Consider the following 22381-nt stretch of genomic DNA (forward strand, 5'->3'; position numbering starts at 1 on the left):
CAATTTTGGTGGAAGTAAAAGCTTACCTCCCCATGCAAGACAGTACCCATGTGCACCGCGTGTTTTGCAGTTGCCAAGGCTTGTGTGCGACCTTCCATGAAGTTCTTCATGCACAGCACAGCTCCTGCCCCCAGCACTCCTTCCCGTGATGCACAGCTTCCTGAGTGATTCTCTGGCGGCGTGGGATCCCTTTGTGTAGTGCTGCGTGGGCCTCCATTTGCACCTTCTTTGTCCCAGTGCTGTGGGACTCCTGTGCGCGCTGCCTAGTCTTCTGAGGACTCTTGAGTTGCTGAGAGACCCCTCTGTCTCCCTGTCCTGGGTAGAGGCCACCAGGTTGCTCCTGGTCCCGGGCAGCACCATTCTCCGCTAACCCGCCAGCTTTGCATGTGCCGAGGCTTGATGGCGGAATCCAGTGATGCAAACCAGACTGCAACCTTCCATCCAGCATGGGACATCATCTGCACCAACAAGGAACCCACATCAGTCTTCTTGGGTGCAGTACTGTCTGTTCTTCACCTGTGGTTCTTCATTTTCACCTTCATCTGGGTTATCAGGGGATCCTGTTCTCCCTGGGCTTTTCAGTGCTTTTTGGATTTGGTCCCTTTTTTCCACAGGTCTTCAGGTCCAGGAATCCATTGTTGGTGTCTTGCAGTCTCTTCTGGTTCTTGCAAAATCTTCTATCACTTGTTCTTGTGTTATGGGAAACTTACTGTGATTTACTCCTGCTTTCCTGGGCTATGGGGTGGGTTCTATTACTTATCTTTGGTGTTTCTTACACTCCCAGCACCCCTCTACACACTATACATGTCTGGGAGGGAGACAGACTTTCGCATTCCACTACTCTAGTATATGTTTTGTGTTACCCCTAGGCCCATTGCCTTCTATTGTGATTTTCACTATTTGCACTGTTTTCTTACTGTTTTTACAGCTATTACTGCATTCTAGTGTATATACTGTGTATATTACTTAACTCCTAAGGGAGTATAGTCTCTAAGGTATTTTTGGCATCTGTGTCACCAAAATAAAGTACCTTTATTTTTTTTAACACTGAGTATTTTCTTTCATGTGTGTAAGTACTGTGTGACTACAGTGGTATTGCATGAGCTTTGCATGTCTCCTAGATAAGCCTTGGCTGCTCAGCTACAGATACCCCTGGACAGCCTGGCTTCTAGACACTGCCTACATTTCACTACTAAGGGATAACTGGACCTGGTATAAGATGTAAGTACCATTGGTACCCACTACAAAAAAAGTCCAGCCTCCTACAGCAACAGAAGAAAGAATGAGAACAAAGTTAAGTAGAGAAATGAAAAACTGAAGGAGGCCCCAACACCCCCTTCCATCCCTCTAAACAGATGTTCTTTTAATATGGGTGTGTGAAGGCTTTACATTCTACTTATCTCTCCTAATCATCTTTTAGAATAAGAATTACCAAAACCTTCAACATTCAAATTCTTACTCTGATCTATTACTTTCTCACTCTCAGCCAAGATAGATTTTTGGTAAAGCCTTGTGTTACGGAGCACGTCCAATGTTGATCAGTGATTAATCCAAAAGATATGTTGAAGGCAATATCTTGGATTTATGTAGTTGCTATGAGACTGCTGTTATCAGAGTATTAACCAAGTCAGGTAAATACATCTGTGGTCACCCGGTTTTGTTATACTGCTTTTGAGAGAACTCACTCATCATTGATCTTCACCAGATGGTCACCAGTATTAAAAGGAATCCCAAAAATTATCTGTTATGCACAATCATGAATTAAGGCTTAGTCAAAGAAACAAATGTCTATTGGTCCCCTCTCCTTGTCAATAAAAACCCTGAGAAAATGGTTCTCATGCTGCATTGCCTTTTGGTATGTTCTGAAATATGCACGAGATTCCGCCACTGTGTACATAATCTGAAGGTTGGTTCGATCACTAACATGTGCAGCATTGTAAAATAGTGGGGAACACAGCCTGTCAGACATTCCCTAATTGCAAACCTGCATTTTGGGAACATTAGTCCAATGTTGAATCTTCATTTCTCCTTTAATCTGGGATTTTATACAGGGCCTAGATTTCTCCCTGATGTGGCCTTCCCTGTATATGGTGCTATTTCTCTCCCATTACTGCACGAAACCTTGCACACCTGCCAAATAACTACATGAAATATTCCATCTAGTCTCCTCTGTCTTGGGCCTGTGCCAGCTTACATAATCAATCTTCAATATTAAGATTTTTTTCATGACCCAGTAACAATCTTTAAACGTAACATATTCCAACTTATGAGAAGATTAGATTGCTGAACCCCATGGTCCAGGTTCCACTTCAACATGGATGTGGGCATTTCCTTTGAGGAGGAACTAATGACCTCATATTTGCCTTTATTATAACACAAGGATGTATCAAGCTCCATACTAAGTTTTGGGCAAGTAAACTGAGGAAACGACACAGCAGAAAAACCTTCCTGTTGTAACCTGACCAAATTTAAGGCAACAAACCGGCTCCTGCAAGAGATACTACTCGATGTAAAAAGTAATGTCCTCAAGGAGTTCTTATCAAGAAGACTGGCTTCAACCGCCAATGCAAACTTCTGCCATGCCCAGCACATATCCACTGGTTAAACCCAGTTCTAAACAAATTGCATGCTGCCGCTAACATGTTCAAAATGCATAGGGTGCATATTTATTTCTTCATCTGCGGTATCCATGAAGGACAAACTTTTTACATAAACTGGCTTCATTGCAACAAAACGCGAAAGGAATTTTTTAGTGGATACCAAAGTAACAGTGAAGAAAAATTTCTACGACGATGAGCATGATCGACCAATCTGCTTGCCTCAGATTTTTTTATCTGAATGTGATTTGTTTTTTTAAATCTGGGCTCAAACAAAATATTTTGCCTAAGTACACATACTTTTTTTTTTAACAACTTCAAGTATTTCCTTCCCCAAGTGCCAAGAACATTAGTTTTTTTCCGATAGTGTTTTTCCTTAAATTATAGAAGTTTACTTTTAAGCTACACAAATTTTCAAAAAGTGCCCTTAAGCATAGACTTTAAGTCCATTCAATCTCTTTCGGAGGCCTTTGGGAGTCAGATCGAATAGCACAATATCGTCCACATATAATAACCAGTACAATTTCTGCCTCCTACCATTGGTGCATCACTGATGGCCGTCGAAAGGGCATCAGGCACATCAGATATATAAAGGGAAAATAATAAAGAAGCCAATAAGAAACCCTGTTTTAACCCATTATTCGTTCCAATTTTGGAGGAGGGGGCCCCGATTTCCCCCGAGAAAGAACATGACACCAAGTGGAGGTTTTGAGGGCCAATATTTTATGCAACAAAGATGGAGGAATCCCACAGGGCTACAAACTTCTTCCAATGATTGGGTCTACCTTTGCTGTTGAATGTGGTGGAAAAATTTATAAATAATGGGTAGGTAACTGCCCTCTCATCACAACATATTTTTCCCAATTACTTGAACTATGGCAATATTACCTACTGAGGAGCTGTTTGACCTACAACCAGCTTGTTCAATCTGCAGGGTCTCCTTATCCGACATCGACCTTTGTAAATGTTTTAAAATAATTTTAGTAAAGATTTTTCAATACTGCATATAGGAGTGCTATCTGCCTACAGTCATAGGTAGAGATCTAATCCCAATTTTTGTTAAGTGTATCTTCTATGCTCCCCTTCTAGGATGACATAACATCACTGTGTTGTTAACAGTACTTAAAACTAAGGACTACTAAAGAAGAACAGATGGTTGCATCTTTCCTTATGAGAAAATGGGATTTCTTCCGAACCCATTGTGCTTGAGGTTCTTGATTTTATGTAAAGCTCTTTATCAGTGCTGCAAAGGGAGGACCATATTCATCAAGAGTATTAGTACATGAAACCACCTCAGGCAATGATTCAGGGAAGAACTAAAAGTTGGCTGTGTATAAGTCTGTTATAGCTGACACACAGTTTTAGCATGATGCAGGGGGGTGAACACAGGCACACAACTTAAGATACATTTAATGGCATAAATTAAATGATTGTCCAGTCGAAAACTTGCTTATATGAATAAAGTGGTATTACTTATGGACACAAAGTGAAATACAGCATACACAAACAATACACACTGCCCCCTGAGGCCAGGGCTCTAGGGTTCAATAGGCAGATCCTTGAACCAGACTTCCCTATCTGTAACAGTAGTGGTTATTCCACATTCACTATAGGCGCCATTAAGGTTAAGCACTACTAGTAGTCTGAGTCTCTGGATTCCCATTCCAACTCTTCAAAAAGTCAAAAGAACTCTGCCACCTATGTGGTAGAAATTTGTTTACGGGGCCTCCTGTCCTACAATCAGTTTTACCTGCTCCTGCAGGGGATGCACTACCAGAGTCTCCAAGAGATTTCACTCTTGGACTTAACAGAGGTTCTGCAGGGGCAGCGGTTGGGTGTCCACAGCGCTTCCTCTGGTGAGACGGCAAGTTCTTTAGGTCATACAAACAGGTGGTGGGGGACGTACACTCAGATTCTGATCATCAGTCGAGGCTCGGGCATGCACAGGTCACCACGGCATCCTCGCCTCTCAACGACAGAGGAACCAGGCAATGTTCTCCTTGTTCCTCACAGTGCCCCCCCCCTCTGGCATATGGGGTTGACAACTTTACTCTGCACAGAGCCAAGAGCCCGATCAGCATAGCAGTCTTGCAATCTTCATGGACGTTCCTTTTGGCACATTGGAGTCACCAAATTCACTCTGCATACGGGCAATGGCCTAGCGGTGCAACCATGGCTAGCTGCATGGCAGCCTCCTCTGGCATGTGGGATTGCTGAATGGAGCCTGCACATGGGCAACCACCCGATCGGTGCACCAGCCTCCTCACACCTCGCTATGGGGATTCACTGGCCAGGATCACTCCATTGGACCTCACTTCCTCCAAGTGCTCTCTTCCTCACAGGGCAGTCTGTGAGGACAGTCTGTCTTGGCATGAACTGGTGCTCCAGGGGCAGGTGGTCTTGGATTTCCCTGGGTGATGTCCCCTCAGTGAACTGGTAGACCTTAGCCCACAGTCCTAGTAACAGGCAGAATTCTTGCAGAGCTTCTCCTTGACTTACAGCCTGACTGGCTGCTTGACAGCAGAGAATTCTGGGAGCCTCGAGCCCCCTTTGTATAGTCCATTTACAGCCCCAAATATGATTTAGCATCTCAGTTTCTGAAGTTTTGATTGAAGGTCTGCTTTTTCTAAAGTGCCCACATCCTTTGCTATGCTTGTCCTCCAGAGAGCAGTCTGTCATAGCAGAGGTGACTCCAAAATAAAGCTCCATAATGCAACACAAGGTAGTGACTAAAGGTTCACACCTATCTGTCAGCCACAGTGATATGTGCATCCAAAGGTTACACCAGGGGGCCAGCCCTACTCTTTGCGATTCTCTGATCAGGCCCATCTCCTTCCTGATTTGAGCCCAAGCCCCTTTCTAGTGACCTCTTCCAAAATCAAAGCACCCCCTTTGAAGTGTACTGAAGAGCATCGCTCTCCTTCCTCCAGTGTGTGCCCCACCGAGCTCTAAAGAATACAGCGACCCACAAATCTATCTGGGTGGATTCCTCTACCTTCACATGCTACTCTATTCAGCCCTAGGTCTCCCAAAATGGAACCCAGAGGCCTCCATGCATCATACCAATCACAGGCACACATACAGAATATGCACATGCACCCACACGAGCACTGCACAGCACTACATACAAACTTTTTGTAGTCTAAGGGTGAAGTAAGCACACCACAGTGCAACTTTCTATGTGTAAGCCTGTAGGTCTCACTCCAGTGACACAGGTAAAAAGGCCTGTTCACTCCTACTGATCACTAAAGGGTATGCTGCCAGGACAGCGCATGTGCTACTAAACGGCTGGCAAAGACAGCAGTCTTTCACCACTGTCAGGGTAGCAGACTTTGCGCACCTCCCAGTCCAAGAAGACCACAATCTGCGAGACAGGCATGCGTTATGGTGCACACACATGATCCATGTTCACCAATGACATCAAAAATCAGCATCAGCAATCCACATATTGCAGCTGGGCACTCCGGGCAGGGTTGACGCAAATGCAAACAGTTATTTATGTGGGCAATTTATATTTGAGTAAGGAGACTTTTTGCTTGGACCAGTCAAAACTTACCTTTCTCTCTCCCTCAAAATCCTTCATATTGATTCCCAACTTCGTTAACAAATTTGTGTTTGGGCAAGGTGTGTCCTCAAGCACCTTGATTAGCTTAGCACTTAAAACTTCAACTTTCCTGACATACCAAAATGGCATCCTTTGGTTTTATACATGGAGACCGGAACTGTTTTTTGATTCCATGAGGGAGTTTCAATTTGATAGTAAGGCACCATATCCTATTTTATACATTATCATATGGCATCTGCCAATTAAGACAGTAATACACAACCCCCCCCGGGTGAGTGGGAAAGGTGAACTGGAAACCACACAACAGAACCAGAGAAAGAGAAGAGATAAAATTTCTTCGAACGCAGGTGTCTTTTATTCAATTTCACACAACTAAATGAGATACAAGGCAAAAATTTGGTTTCTTTGAAGTATTTAGACATTAAAACAAGCTCAGCCGATACAGCCTCACAAATGTTTGTTGGTGTCTAGTCCAAACCTTGTCCCCTGCACACCCTACCAAAGTGTTTTTAATCACATGTGTAAAACAAAAAACAAAAACTTTAAATTATGCAAGAGCAAAAGATCAAGGATATAGGAGAAGTAACTATGAATCATCAAACAATCAATACTGAAACTTACGGCCCACAAAGAAATATATAGCTGATGTGCTTTTTACCTTGAGATACTGAATATCTTTCACACAGGTGAGCTCAGGCAGTCCTGCTGTCAACATCAGTGCAAACAAAGTGATGAAGAGGTTTCCGTTACGTCGCAGAATAAGGTAGGCATCTTCACAACACTGTCGAAATCTTTATTAATAGAGAAAACACCATACAGTTTAAATTGGGCTTTAAAACATTTTGAAGAAGCAAAAAGATGATACAGCAAGATTTGGCCAAACAAAGTAAGCCACATTCTTTATTTGAGATTTTTTAATTCAATTAGGTCTAATTTAATAACAAATAAAATAAAAGGCAAGTCACATAACTTAAAGATGCTAACAATGACAAACTGCACACACCAGCAGGTTGAATATGAAGCTGTTATACATTTATAGTCTGTTGCACTGATGCCAAGTAAATGCTTACCTTCCAAACTTTTCAGTGTTCCCAGTCTTTCCTTGTTGGATGACATGAATGAAGTCATAGGTCAGAATGAAAGGTCCTCGTTCCCTTTTAATCTTAAATTTTGACTTGAAATTTCCAAGAATGTGACCAAAGTCTATATGAAAAAGCTGCAAGAGAATAAAAGAAATGCTTATGCTATACACTTTGAAGAACAAGTTACTTTCAGCAACAAATTATCTGGTAGAGACATATTCTAGTTGCAGATTCCTTACCATAGAATTTCCCCAGGCATCAGTCGGGATCCGGAGATTTTTCATCAAACTGTATCCTTGTGCGCCATTAGGTGGCGTCTGTTGACTCCATGCCCGTCATTGCCATCGTGGTTGCTCGATATGACGTCACAGGTCGATATAGGCGCCACCCCAGCGTGCTGACGTCAGTTTCTTTTCAGGACTTTCCATGCCAGAATCGTGGAGCCATGAAGAACACCGACTCTGGTGCGCCAGAATGAGTATGAAAGGGAAGTCCCTGTCCCTAGAAATCAGTTCACAGAATGGGCAGGATGGGTGGGTTGGTAAGGAATCTGCAACTAGAATATGTCTCTACCAGATATTTCTTTACCCAAGGTAAGTAACTTGTTCATCTGATAGTCTTCTATTTGCAGAATCCTTACATTAGAATAGATAACCAAGGAATACTATTCCCAGAGGTGGGTCTGTGAACCAAGATCATACGAGGAAGTCCTGCAGGACCGAACGGGCAAAGTACCCGTCCCTTCGGACCTGACTGTCCAGGTACTAGTCTTTTGTGAACATGTGCATGACGCTCACGTTGCTGCCTGGCAGATGTCCAGGACTGGAACTCTGTGTGCTAATGCAGTGGTTGCAGCTGTTGCCCCTTTAGAGTGAGCACACAAACCCTTAGGGGGTTGCTTCTTAGCCAATGCGTAGCACATTTTAATGCAGAGAAGAACCCATCTAGAAGATGGTTTCCTTCTGCACTGCCCGACCTTTCTTCGAACCCACATAACCCACAAACAGTTGATCATCCACCCACAAATCTTTAGTACGATTAAGGTAGAATGCCAATGCTCCTTTTGGGTCCAGGCTGTGGAATTTCTCCACTTCCTTAGAAGGATGTGGGGGGGGTGGTAAAAGTAGGCAAGATGAAGGATTGGCCTATATGAAAGGGCGTGACTACAGTCAAAAAGTGTCACTGACCACATGCCACCTTGGAAACTCCAACGCGCAAAATAGAGGACGTGAGTTCTCTGCAGAGGTAAACAGATCTAACCAAGACTCTCCCCACTGCTGAAAGAGAGCTTGTGCCACCTCCTGATGGAGATGCCATTAGTGATCAACCATGCATTGACGGCTGAGTTTGTCTGCTCTGGCGTTCAGAGAGCCCACCAGATGTTGAACCACCAGGAATATGCCCTGATGTTACAGCCATGTCCAGAAGCGCAGAGCCTCCTGACGAAGTGTCCACAACCCCACCCTGCCCTGCTTGTTGCAATATTACATGGCGGTGGTGTTGTCTGAACACCTGCACCATTTTACCTTTCAGAGAGGGAAGGAATGCTTTCAATTTTAGCCTGATCGCCATGAGTTCTAAAAGACTGATATGGAGCTCAGACTCTGCCAGAGACTAGACGCCTCTTATCTCCGCCTCCCCAATGTGGCTGCCCCATCCCAAGAGTGGCACATCTGTCAATACTGTCAGATCTGGTTGGGGAAAGGAGAGGGATCTGCCTCTCACCCAATCGCATTCAAAAGCCATCACTGCAGATATTGCACAGTCCGCTCCAAGATCTGGACCATGTCGGAGAGATTCCCCTCATGCTGCGCCCACTGGAACTTCAGGTCCCACTGCAGACCCGCATATGCCATCTGGCATATTTCACCAGCAGGATGCAGGAGGCCATGAGGCCCAGCAGCCTCAGAGTCATTCCCACCAAAATCCAGAATAGAGGCTGAAACCTCGGTGTCACAGCCTGAATATCTTGGAGACTCTGCCCTGGATGATAGGCCTGAATCTGCACTGTGTCCAGAACAGTTCCGATAAAAGGGAGCATATGAGAGGGAGTCAGGTGTGACTTCAGCTCGTTTATAGTCAACCCCAGAGAACGCAGGAGGTCTGCCTTAGTCTGGAGGTGGAAGACAACAGCCTGGGGTGACCTCGCCTTCAGCAGCCAGTCCTCGAGGTAGGGGAAGGCTGAAACCCCTGACCTGGGCAGATGAGCTGGAACTGCCGCCATCACCTTGGTGAACACGAGAGGAGCACTGGTAAGGCCAAGGGGAGCATGGTAAACTAAAAATGCTTGTGGCCTACCATGAGCCGCAAGTAAGGTCTGTGGACAGGCAGGACGGGAATATGGAAATATGCGTCCTGAAAGTCCAGGGCTACAATCCAGTCTCTGGGGTCCAGGGCAGATAGGCCTTGAGCCAGAGTGATAATTCTGAAATTCTCCTTTTTGAGGAAGAGATTGAGGGACCAGAGGGCTAGGATACGGCATAGACCCTTGACCTTCTTTGGCACCAGAAAGCAGGAATAACAACCACAACCTACTTCTGACACAGGGACCCTGTCCTGCCAAGTGATCTTCTGCTATTTGATCGTAGGATGGTGGAATGGATGGAGGGGTAGTCTTGAAGGAGAGGGAGTAGCCCCTTTATGCTATTTGCAAAACCCACCTGTCTGATGTGATGGATTCCCAGCAAGGCAGGTGATGGCAAATCCTGCCTCTGACTGGGTCCTGATGGGGAAGCTTCAGACTAGGAAGGTTTGGAAGCTGCAGTCTAAGGGGTGGTGGCCTGGGCCAACAGCTGGCCCCCCTGATCCACAAGGAAGTTGGATCCCATGTCTCCGGCCATGTACAGGGTGGCCGGCATGCATGAGAAGGACAGTGGCTGGAAGGGAAGTGTTTGGGTACCTCTTCCGTAGTCACGAAAGGGGCAAAAAGCAGACTGAGGGGGGCGAGGGGCAGCTGCGAGACCTAAGCACCAAGCCGTAGCCCGGGATTCCTTAAAGTGCTCGAGCGCAGAGTGTGCTTTGTCTCCGAAGAGACCATCGAAGGGCATGTCCATAAGTGCAGCATGGGCATCACCCGAAAAGCCAGGCATCCTCAATAAAGCGTGGTGCCTTAATGCCACCGATTTACCCAGTGAGTAGGTAGTATCCAGTCCACTTCGTATTGTGAACTTAGCTGCGTCTCTCCCATCAGCAACAGCTTGAAAGAGTGTGGCCCGTACCTCCTCCGGGACCTGTGGCAACTCCTGCACAACTGTGTCCCATAAAGTATGGGTGTGATTGCCCAAAAAGCATGCAGTGTTCATGGACTGCAAAGCCAGACTGGAGGAAGAGAAACTTTTCTTCACAATCTGATCCAGTCTTTTGCATTCCCTATCTGGGAATGCACTAGGGGAGGTAGAGGCCTGGACAATCAAGCTCTCAGGGGTGGGATGGTGGGTCAGGAAAATTGGGTCACTTGACCCAGGCCTATGGTGGCAGGCGATTGTCCTGTTAACAGAAGCCGCTGTGCTGGGTTTGGACCAAGCCCTCAGCAGGAAATCAATGAGGACCTCATTAAAGGGAAAGAGGGGTTCTGAAGAGGAAGCCCAAGGCTGAAGTACATCAATAAGGAGGTTGGTCCTGATGACCATTGAAGGCAGCTCGAGGTCTAGGACCTCGGCTTCTTTCCTCACCACCACTGAATACGACTCTCCCATCTCCGAAGCCATGGTAGAGGGAGAAAGCACGCCAGCGTCAGGGGAAGTGTCTTGACCACTGGCTTCACCCAGGTCCCCAGTGCATGGGGTCATCAAGCTGGTATTCTAAAGGGTTCAGCAACCTCTCGATACTTTCACCCTAACCGTACCCATACGAATAAGGGTCAGGATCTGACTGAGGAAGCAAGGTGGTGCGTGGTGCGACTTTGGACCGCCTTCGTGTCAGAGTGGGCGATAAGTATGGGATGAATGCAGACCACAGGCCCGGCCGGCATCGGGAGCGTCGACATCTGCACTGCCGGTGGCGAAGGTCGCAGTGGCACGACCAACACCAGTGCGGATCTGGAAATGAATCCCTGGGTGCCCTTTGGACCTGAGGCTGAAGCCGCCTGCTCGGAACCCTAGGGGGCCCCCTCCAACCCTGTGGGGACCAAAAAGAGGCGCATGGTCTCAAAGAACTCATAGAGGTGGGCAGAGCTGGCTCCGGCTCCCAGAAACTCAGGAAGGTGTAGAGCCAACCGAGAAGTAGGCTCAGTGGACCGAGGCCTAAAGTGACAACGCTCCTTTTCTACCTCCTGTCATCCGACTGACGGGTGAAGTCAAAGAATGCTTGCTCTTCTTAGATTTAATCTTGCGCTTACACGAACGTCCCGAGGACTTTTGGGAGTGTGGGCTATGCGAGCTGTCCCAGGACCATCCTCTCAACCAAGACTGGAAGCATGCAGAGCTGAGCACCAGGCCGCAAGAAGCTTTAGGGACCTCTCTCTCAAAGCCTTTGGGATCATGGCCTGGCACTCGCAGAACAACTTCGGGTGATTGCACACCAAAATCCAGAGACACAAAAGGTGCGAATCCGTGATGGACATCATCAGATGACACGAGTCGCAAGGCTTGAACCTGGTCTTTTGTGAAAGTATCGATGCGCCAGAAAGTCAAAATATTTTCAACAAATGTCAAAAAGGCCAGTCAAAAAGAGACTGTGGGGAAGTTCTTCTTCGGATCTGCGTGCAAGCTGGCGCAGAAAGAAAAGAACTGATGTCAGCACACCTATATACAAACTTCGATGTCGTAACCACCGACCATGATGCCAACAACGGACACGGAGACCAGAGACGCCACCTAACGGCACACAGGGGTACTGCTTGGTGAAAAATGTACGGATCCAGACTGACTTCTGGGGAAAAATTCAAAGGTAAGGAATCTGCAACTAGAAGTCTCTACAAGATGTGTTTTATTTCTTCATGCTCATAATCCATGTGTTAGTTAGACATCCACCAATTATATTACATGCTGCCATGACAGTGATGGCAAATGATCAATATATCACATTAATGGTGATCACAAGACACCAGGGAACACTGAGATTTTAACAATTATTTTTATTTTATTTTTACAAAACTGAACCTTGGAGACCAGAGAGCCCAAATATGGCTTCCTCTTCCAGAGCTCTGCACTGCTGCCAATTTTCACCAGGTCAGAAGTGTTCAGGGAAGTACAGGTTGCCTCATAAAGGCATTCTCATGGATGTGAACAAGTAGGGACCCAATGGACTGAGGACACCTTCAGGAGGTTCCACCATATCCACCTGTGCATCATGAAGATGGGATGGTGGACAAGTCCAGCAGAAACCTGTTACTCTGACACATGTAAGAGGCACTGAGGAGCTATTAATAGGTGAAATAGTATAACCACTGAGAATTGTGAGTCAGGTATTGAGCATCACTGGATCACAGAGCTGCACTCCTGTGGATCAAGACAACCTGTCAAACAGGCAAAGTTGAGTGTACACTAATGTGATCCATAGGAGAGGTCACTGCACCAATGCTGGCTCCTTACTCAGGTTCATCTTGCACACACATGCCCTTACAGAAGGAGCCTGAGTTACTAGCAGGTTAAGAAGATTAAAAAAACAACTAACTGACCCAGCAGCTGTATCAGCCAACAGAGACTGAAGTTCTGAACATCTACCACCAGCCTGTGACAAAAGGTGAGCTGGGATCTTGCAGGAGTGTGACTTCACCTACCAATGGTCAAGGACATAATACATTATAAGAAGAGTATAAAGGAAGAGAACACAGGAGAAATACACTACCACGACAGACATTGTTTTGATCGCCAAAAAGACTCTGAGCTGGTAGTCCACATTCTATGTAGATCTGTGCATTCCTAGAACCATATTGCTTCTCATATAATTAAGTAAACTAAGAAACAGTCTAGCCAGGAGTGATATGGATAACCACAGTGGTGCAGTTAGTATCGAAGTATTGGTAATGCATAAATGTGGCTGCACCATCATGTGTTACAGAAGTGACATAATAATGTAATCAACAATACATATAATTGTATCTTAACATTACTAATGTAAAGTGGAGCATTTAACTGAGGTTACTGAAGGTGCATTTACAGTAGTGAACCAAAATTTAATATGCATGTATTCCCCAATGATTGATTTAAACATGCTTAATTGTAGTACTCATTCATGCATTTGTATTCATGTACTCAGAATGTGGTATTATGGCAAAACTGCATATGATCATGTTTGATTTATAATTCTTGTTTTCAATCTATAATTGCAGGTTGCAGTATGTACTTCGAATGTGCATCAAGTGCCATAATAACTTAGCATAACCAAAGGCCTGAAACATTTGATTTCTTGTGTCTACTCTTCAACTAGGAGTTTTTCTTGAGTGGCAATATTCTTTCTTTGGAGGTGCGTTCGTGAGAGTCTACAGCTCATGAAAGGAATGTTGTGTGTACTGAAGATGGTCAGGTACCGGTGGATGCTTTGGTAAGGACAATGGAGTGCTAACAAACTGAAAAGAAACAAATCCTTTTTGTATACCAGACATCAGGAGACATTCAAGCTCGTTTTGATGTCCAGCTCATTGGCTATGTGATTTAATGGGAGTTGCTAATCTGAACTGTGTAAAGAAGATGGAAAATTACTGGTGTGGATGACATTGCCTTCTCGAAGGTTCTGTAGGTTAAATTGGTATTCCCCTAGTTAGACGAGGGCAGATTCCTTGTAGATTTGGAGGGGTACAGACCCCTTTACTCTTTATTCTTTTGTGTGACTTTATGCTATACACCACCTGTTTATCAGAGCTTCTACTGAGGTTTCAGCTATACTGACACTTTCCTATATTTTCCTGAGACTTAATTATGATTTCCCTATAGTTTAGTCTAGGGTATTTAGATAAATTTAGTTTCTCCAATGATTAGGAAAGAAGATCACAACTTATATAAAAATCATCAGATTCCGTTTCTCATCTTTTTGAATTGCTCCAACTGAAATTCTCGCGTGCCTTATGCTTATAACGATTTAAACTCATTTGACGCTTTACTTCACCTTTGGTGATATTGTACTTATACAGCATGTTCTTGAAAATTGATTTACATCAGTTTTGCTTTTGAAATACAAATTTGAACTTTTTCCTCTGCCTCCTGGATTTAATGTATGATAAAAACATTACACTTAATTGATTTGAAGGGTTGATTCTAACCCTCCTTTACCCCTCGAGTACCTCAAAAGAAGTCCAGTGGAAGAAGAGAAGCAAGAATGAGGGGCCCCAAGCATCTTCAATATCCTAGAGTACAGTTAGTCAAGGCTAGGTCACCTGAATGAGTAGGCTTGTCAACTAGTTGGAAGAAACCTGGAATGTGTAAGTCCTTATTATACTATGTCTTTAGGAAATAAATGTGATATCAACCCTGACACTCAGCTTACCGAGCATAAAGACTTGCTTGGAGACGCTAAACATGTATATCTTGTAAGTTCAAAGAGAGCATTTCAGAACAAAATGAGGTATTTTTTCAGTATGTGGTACAATCAGACACAGCCAACTGAAGGCTGGTGAGGCATTTGATTAATAGGCACACAAATGAACCGTAAGATAGGCCATGAATGTCCTTGCAAAAGAAGAAGATGGAGTAAATAATGTCTACTTTTCTACCTTGACATGCCTGTTTTTGATAAAGGAGACTGTGATATAAAGTAACAATTATACACTGAACCATATCTTCATAACGGTCAAATAAGAAATTTGTTGTTTAAAATGGGATCGAGAATGGAGTAGGAACTTTTGATGGCTGATCTTTTGTTAAGGAAGGGCCTTCACAAAGCAATTAGAGGGAGCAGTGAAGGAAATTAACTCATTTTTGGTGACCTCAGGGTTCAGATTGTGTAGAGAGTCTGAGAAGTACTGAGAGCGGACACAAGTATGCATATGAAGAGAGGAGGTAAACCTGCTTCACATAATGCAGAAAATTTGTAGTCATTACTACCAGCAGGAGGCTGTTATAACTGTACGTAGAAACGTGCACTGTAAAGTTTCAGAGGTAAAGCAAATGTAAATAGCAACGCCACCAAAAGGTTTTACCTTTCATTTTGTGCTCAACTCAAGATATGGGGCTTCGTGAGTGAAAGCGTAAAAGAGATTGGCAATGTAAAACATGGTTACATTTTGTAATCTATTACCTGCAGCTGGCTAAAACTACTGTCTTGATAGAATTGTAATTATAAATGGAATTTATATAGCGCTTAGTACATGTGACGAGTCACTGAAGTGCTTTGCGGAGAGTAGCACGCTAATCCAGGTCGTAAGATTAGAGGTTATTAGATAGAAGATTAGTAAAATAAATAAATACAATTAAAAAAATACTTGTTCTGTTTAGAGTAGAGATAGGATGATGGGAATGGATTTGAAAGGGAAGTAGTAAGTTGTTTTGCAAGTAGTGACTGTGTGTGCCTGTTAGTTGGGTAACATGGGTAACGAGCACTGGCAATGCCAGTAGGCCCGGCTCTAAAGGAATGACGCTTGGCAATGCGAAATCCGACACATTGACAGCATGGGAAAAGACATGCAACTGCACAGAAGCAAAGAACTGCAGAACAACATTGGTGCAGGTCGAAGATCAGACGACAGCCGCACTGCCAAACCAGAACTAAAAATCCATTCAAGCCAATGACTGCCCTCACCCCATCCGTGCCACCACCACAGAAAAACAATCCAAATCATCCAGCAGGCCAAGACACCTCAACAGTACTACAACGTTGTGTGCGCGTCCCCGAAAGCTCAAGCCCAGTCACCTAGAAAAACAGGCAAAATGACAGCTGTGCAGAGAACAAGCACCTCACCAAACCTCCAATCCTGCTGAAGCACACAGCCTCCACCAAACAAAACATGTATCCGAGCCAAAGCATCCCACCGACGACTCCCACAAAGCACTAGACAGACACAAGACTGTTCCTTTGCAGAAACTACATTTCCAAAGTGTAAGTAATTAAGTAAAGTAAGTAGTGTGTATTATTTTCTTTCATCTATGTAATCCTTCTTTTTCCCCTTTTCAATCTATCAAAAAAGTTAAAGCCGTCAAGAAAATTAAATTGGAATTACAGCAAGTGGTCATTCTCTTGTTCCGTCTCTCACAATTTCACAATATACAAGAAATTAAATTAAGCTGGGTTATTTCATTCCTGAGTATTTGAAACCAGCTCCTATACAGCGCTATATTAAAAGTGTAATAAAAAATTACAGGCTACAGACCGATATGTTGTGTGAAACATATTGTCACACTACGGCATACATCACAAGTCTAAATCAAAGTGAACCTGGTGCTGTAAAGCCCATTTGTCCAATGCTTTGAGGCAATGTGGTTCAAACAAAGCGCAAGCCATAGGATAAAGTAACCGGATGTTCTGCAGTCCTATTTTTATCTCAAACCTGTTGTACTATACAATATAACCAGAGTCAAGGTCAGCAAGTGCAGTAGAGTGTTCCGCTGTAGCCCTCTATATCTGAAATCTGAGAAAGATATCTGGCAGACCTACTTCCCATGTAAATATTCAACCCCACTGCAACCTCTCTAACCTGCAAGACTAAGTAAAATGAAGTGTGGTGTTAATTTTAGTTTAGGCATATGCTCTCTACCCATGCAGCATCACAATACAGTAAAATTATAATTTAAGTAAAATGAGATGACTGAAACGTGCTGTCACAGCACTTAAATGTAGCCAATGTACATTCCAGCAGATGGTTAAGCAACGTGCACTGTAACAGTGAGGTGAAATATGAAGTTACGGTCCTATTTGTAGGCCTAGCATGAGACAAGACCCCGTGATTTCAACAAAATTCCATCTATCTATTTTCACTGAAAAAACAAAGGTTACAGGGGCATTATAGTTAGGTTTTGAATGAACTCGCACAAAACCATATAAATTCAGCAGTTATATTTAAAATTAGTTCAAACAACTATAACTCGCGCCCTTGCCTTCCACAGTTTTGTATCAATAATGTTGTTGCAAATGTTGCAGTGATAATATCAAAGATAGCATAGAAGATATCATCAATGATATAATATGTGGAGTAATTAACTGAGCATGGGTGAAGGCACGAGTTATAGTTACTTGAAAGAACTTTAACTAGAACAGCGGAATTTCTATGGTTGAGTAAATTCAGATCCCAACTATAACGTCCCTGTAATCTTTGTTTTTTCTGTGAATTTCTATGTTTTTTTAACATAGTCATTTTAATTACTATACGTTAATCCAACCACCACCGCGCACGGCCTTTGGCTGTGCGCAGCGGGGGTTGGTCGCAAGCCAAGCCCTTATAACCACCCAACAACCCCCAGCCACACATGGCCTTTGGCTGTGCGCATCAGGGGTTGGCCACAGAGCCTGTTAGTGGATCTGTGAGTGGGTGCGTGAGTGTGACTGAAAGGGCATGTGTGAGTTTATGAGTGGGTCTGAGTTGGTTTGTGAGTTGGCGCATGAGTCTCTAAGTGCATGTATGAAAGAATGAGTGTATGAATAAGTGTGAATGTTTGAAAAAAAATAAAAATCTTCATATTCTCGACTATTCAAGGATATTCGAGGTTGTTCGCGAATACCATGCATGGTGAAGAAAAATCATTTTAAACACATAATTTGACCCTAAAACACCCACATATCATGCAGATCATGCATTAGTTTATTTGGTGTAAATCTGTTAAGTCGTTTTTGAGATAGTAAAGGGAAAATACATTTGTAAATCTAGGGCTATGGTTGTGATTTATTCCAAACGATCCATGGCCCTAGATTTACAAATGTATTTTCCCTTTACTGTCTCAAAAAATACTTAGCGGATTTACACCAAATAAGCGAATGCATGATCTGCATACCGAAAGCTAGTTTTCTATTGAATTTGGTGTAATTCAGTCCTGTGGTTCGGGCTGTAGCCGAGTTCAAAGGTCCTATGGGAATTAACATGGGAATCACAATTTTTTTGACCACTCCCTTTTTCTCTGCCTCCACTAGATGGATCACCCCAAAACTTTCCGTGCGCATAAAGAATCACCAGGACACTTTTTTGGAAACTTTTGTGAAGATTCACAAAATGGTTAAAAAGATTTCGGAAAGTCAAACCACGCTTTTTCTATTGAAACATTGTCCTAACTATAACTACCTACTGGTGACTGTGAGAAAGTAGCCTCTCTAGCATGGTTACCCCCATTTTGGCCTGTTTATCAGTGTTTGTCAGTGTGTTTTTACTGTGTCACTGGGATCCTGCTAGTCAGGACCCCAGTGGTCATAGGTTGTGGCCTACTTATCAGTCGGTTTCACTGTTATTGTCAGTATGCTTAACTGTGTCACTGGAGTCCTACTAACCAGAACTCCAGTGCTTATGCTCTCTGATTCCAAATTTGTACTTACATACTGGTAACCCAGTATTCCACTCCAAATTGGTAAACAGGACCCCATTGTAAGTCCCTAGTATAAGGTACCTAGGTTCCCAGGGCATTGGGGTTCCAGGAGATCCTTGTGTGCTGCAGCATTCTTTTTGCCACCCATAAGGGGCGCATAAAAAACACTTCTTCATGACTGCCATTGCAGCCTGAGTGAAATAGCGTAAGCACTATTTCGCAGCCATTTTCACTTCACCAGGTCACTTATAAGTCACCTATATGTTTAACCTTCAGACCCTGATGGTTAGGTGCATAGTACCTGTGTGTGAGGGCATCCCCGCACTAGCAGAGGTGCCCCCATGTCGTCCAGGCCCATTTTCCCAGATTTCGTGAGTGCAGGGACGCCATTATAAGAGTGCACTATATATATAGGTCAATACCTATATATAGTTCACAGTGGTAACTCCGAATATGGCCATGTAAGGTGTCAAACAACCGGGAATTGTACCCCAATACTGATTCCAGTATTGGTTGCACAGTCCCATGCACTCTGGGGGCTCCACCATGGCCCCCCAGTACTGCCATACCAGCCTTTTGAGGTTTTCACTGCAGCCCCAGCTGCTGCCACCTCACAGACAGGTCTCTGCCTTCCTGGGGCTTGAGCATCTCAATCCCGGGAAGGCAGAACAATGCATTTCCTTTAGGAGAGGGGTGTTACACCCTCTCCCTTTGGAAATAGGTGTTACAGGCATGGGAGGGGTATCCTCCCAGAGCCTCTGGAAATGCTTTGAAGGGCACAGATGGTACCCTCCTTGGAAATGCTTTGAAGGGCACAGATGCTACCCTCCTTGCATAATCCAGTCTACACCGGTTCAGGGACCCCCAGTCCCTGCTCTGGCGCGAGGCTGGACAAAGGTAAGGGGAGTGACCACTCCCCTGTCAATCACCACCCCAGGGGTGGTGCGAAGAGCTCCTCCAGAATGTCCCTGGGTTCTGCCATCCTGTTTTCAGGCTGGTCAGGGAACACTGGGAGCATCTGAGTGGCCAGTGCCAGCAGGTGACGTCAGAGACCCCTCCTGATAGGTGCTTACATGATTAGGTGACCAATCCCCTTCTCCGGGATATTTAGGGTCTCTCCTCTGGGTGTTTCTTCAGATTCGGATTTGCAAGGCTCCAGCAGGAATCCTCTGAATCCTTTACTTCATCTTCTACCGACGGATCAACCGCTGACTGCTCCGGGAAGTCTACAAAACTGCAACAAAGAAGCTAAGATGACTTCAAACATTGTATCTTCAGCTCCTGCCAGCAACTGTAACAGTTTCCAGATCGTTCATCCTCCGAGGACTGCCTGTCTTCAGCCTGCACCAGAAGAACCAAAGCAATCTCCAGTGGAGTGACAGAGTCACTTCCCTGCTTCAGCACGCACCTCTCTGCAGCAATGACCGGTGGCTTGGACCCCCCCCCCTCCAGATGACAGGCGTGGATCCAGCAACACAGGTGCTGGAATAAAGTGACTCTGTCACTCCCAATGTCCAGTTGTCCAATTTTGGTGGAGGTAAGAGCTTGCCTCCCCACACAAGACAGTACCCCTGTGCACCATGTGAATTGCTGTTGCCAAGGTTTGTGTGACCTTCCCAGAAGTTCTTCATGTACAGCACACCTTAGGCCCCCAGCACTCCATCCTGCGACACACAGCTTCCTGAGTGGTTCTCCGGCAGTGTGGGAATCCTTTGTGTCATGCTGCATGGGCCTCCATTTGCACCTTCTTTGCCCCCGTGCTGCGGGACACCTGTGCACGCTGCTTTGTCTTCTGAGGGCTCTCTGAGTTGCTGAGAGCCCCCTTTGTCTCTCCCTCTTGGGTAGAGGCCATCAGGTCCCTCCTGGTTCCAGGCAGTGCCATTTTCCGCTAACCACGAGCTTTGCAGTTACCAAGGCTTGTTGGACAGAATCCAGTGACGCTAACCAGACTGCATTCATGCATCCACTGTGGGACATCATCTGCACCAACTAGGAACCCGCATCTGTCTTCTTTGGTGCAATACTGACTGTCTTCTCACCGGTGGTTCTACTTTTGCACCTTCATCCATGTTAGCAGAGGCTCCTGTTCTCCCTGACCTCTTCAGTGCTTCTTGGACTTGGTCCCCTTCTTCCACAGGTCTTCAGGTCCAGGAATCCATCGTTGGTGTCTTGCAGTCTCTTCTGGTTCTTGCATTATCTTCTATCACGACTTCTAGTGTGTTTTAGGAAATTTGCTGTCTTTTACTCATGCTTTCCTGGGCTCTGGGGTGGGGTACTTTACTTTCCTTTGGTGTTTTCTTACACTCCCAGCACCCCTCTACACACTACACTTGCCTAGGTGGGAAACCAACCTTCGCATTCCACTATTTTAGTATATGGGTTGTTTTCCTCCAGGGCCATTGCAACCTATTGTGATAATCACTATTTGCACTGTTTTCCTACTGTGAACTTACCTGCTTCTGGTGACTAGTGTATATATTGTGTGATTTACTTACCTCGTAAGGGAGTATAGCCTACTAAGAATTGGTAGCATTGTGTGACTAAAATAACATACCTTTATTTCTGTAACACTGAGTACTGTCTTTCATGTGGGTAAGTACTGTGTGACTACAGTGGTACTGCAAGAGCTTGGCATGTCTCCTAATTCAGCCTTGGCTGCTCTGCCTTCAGCTACCTCTAGACAGCCTGGCTTCTAGAAACAGACTACATTTCACTAATAAGGGATAACTGGACCTGGTATAAGGTGTAAGTACCTTAGGTACCGACCACAAACAGGCCAGCCTCCTACAACGGCCACCAATAAATATAAATATATATATCTTATATGGACTTTCAGCCAGCTCTCCTCATCCTCCTCCACTGTTCAGACTGTGTCAATCATATTTTAGATGTCAAATCACAGTCAAGTTATGCAGCAGAGTTTTCAAAATGTAACCAAAAAAGGCAAATAATGTGGAACATTCTAACTAGTTCACGAATAACCAGCACATTTTGACTACATCAGAAACACCGAGCACTACAATAAAACTAGGACTCACAGGCAACCATGCCTGCTAAAGCAGAATCTGACATCTGAACCAAGTCTGTCAGACTGTTCAGTTTGGAACAAGTTGTCTGAGGAGTACACTGATGGTACCAGTATGTTCACCTGTCGCATAGGTTCTCATTATGGTAATGAGGCTACTGGATTTGGGAGACATGATCACCTGGATTGTGACTACTCAGTAGAATTCCACACCACATGATGCTTGTCGGCCTAATCCGGATTCTCCAGCTAACTAGCACCGCCTCATCTCTGGCCAAGATGATTGTGGCAACTGGGCGCATGACAAAGCAGACTCCTCAGGGGAATCGTGGTCGATCAGATTCCTTCCCTTTCTCTCAGTTACCAATAGGTCTCATACAAGCAAAGACAACAGACAAAGAATATGGTTCAATAGGGATTTATAGAAATAACTACATCTTAGATAAAAAGGCTTGTATTGCAATAACGAGGATGATAAAACACAATAAAAGCAAACAGGTGACTAAGAGTAAAACACAAGAATAATCTTACCATACTGTCACTAGGAGTGATGTATATATTTCTCCTACCTAAACTATGTCTGAGCACAGCGTAATAAGTCTAATCTGCCCTTTTGGTTCCCCCCTGGGGGTACCTCATCCCTCATACCAGGAGAAAGAAGTCTGTAGTCTAGAGAGACTCCGTCCCCATGTGGATCAGGGGTCCAGCCGTCTAGGCAGGTAGCTGCAGCAAAG

At 44.6% G+C, this 22381-nt stretch overlaps 1 protein-coding gene across 4 annotated transcripts in view; it reads right to left on the minus strand.

Moving 5' to 3' along the window:
* The window catches only part of PIK3CB (phosphatidylinositol-4,5-bisphosphate 3-kinase catalytic subunit beta), a 1042661-nt gene that overhangs the window by 17715 nt on the left and 1002565 nt on the right, over window positions 1–22381 (minus strand). For all 4 annotated transcript variants that reach the window (XM_069213799.1, XM_069213795.1, XM_069213796.1 and 1 more), the window contains 2 exons: window positions 7233–7378; window positions 6821–6953 (listed from right to left, as the gene is read on the minus strand). In XM_069213799.1, the coding sequence (XP_069069900.1) occupies window positions 6821–6953; window positions 7233–7378 (279 nt within the window). The remainder of the gene's footprint in view (window positions 1–6820; window positions 6954–7232; window positions 7379–22381) is intronic.

The sequence above is a fragment of the Pleurodeles waltl genome, chromosome 11, assembly GCF_031143425.1.
Source record: "Pleurodeles waltl isolate 20211129_DDA chromosome 11, aPleWal1.hap1.20221129, whole genome shotgun sequence".
NCBI lineage: Eukaryota > Metazoa > Chordata > Amphibia > Caudata > Salamandridae > Pleurodeles > Pleurodeles waltl.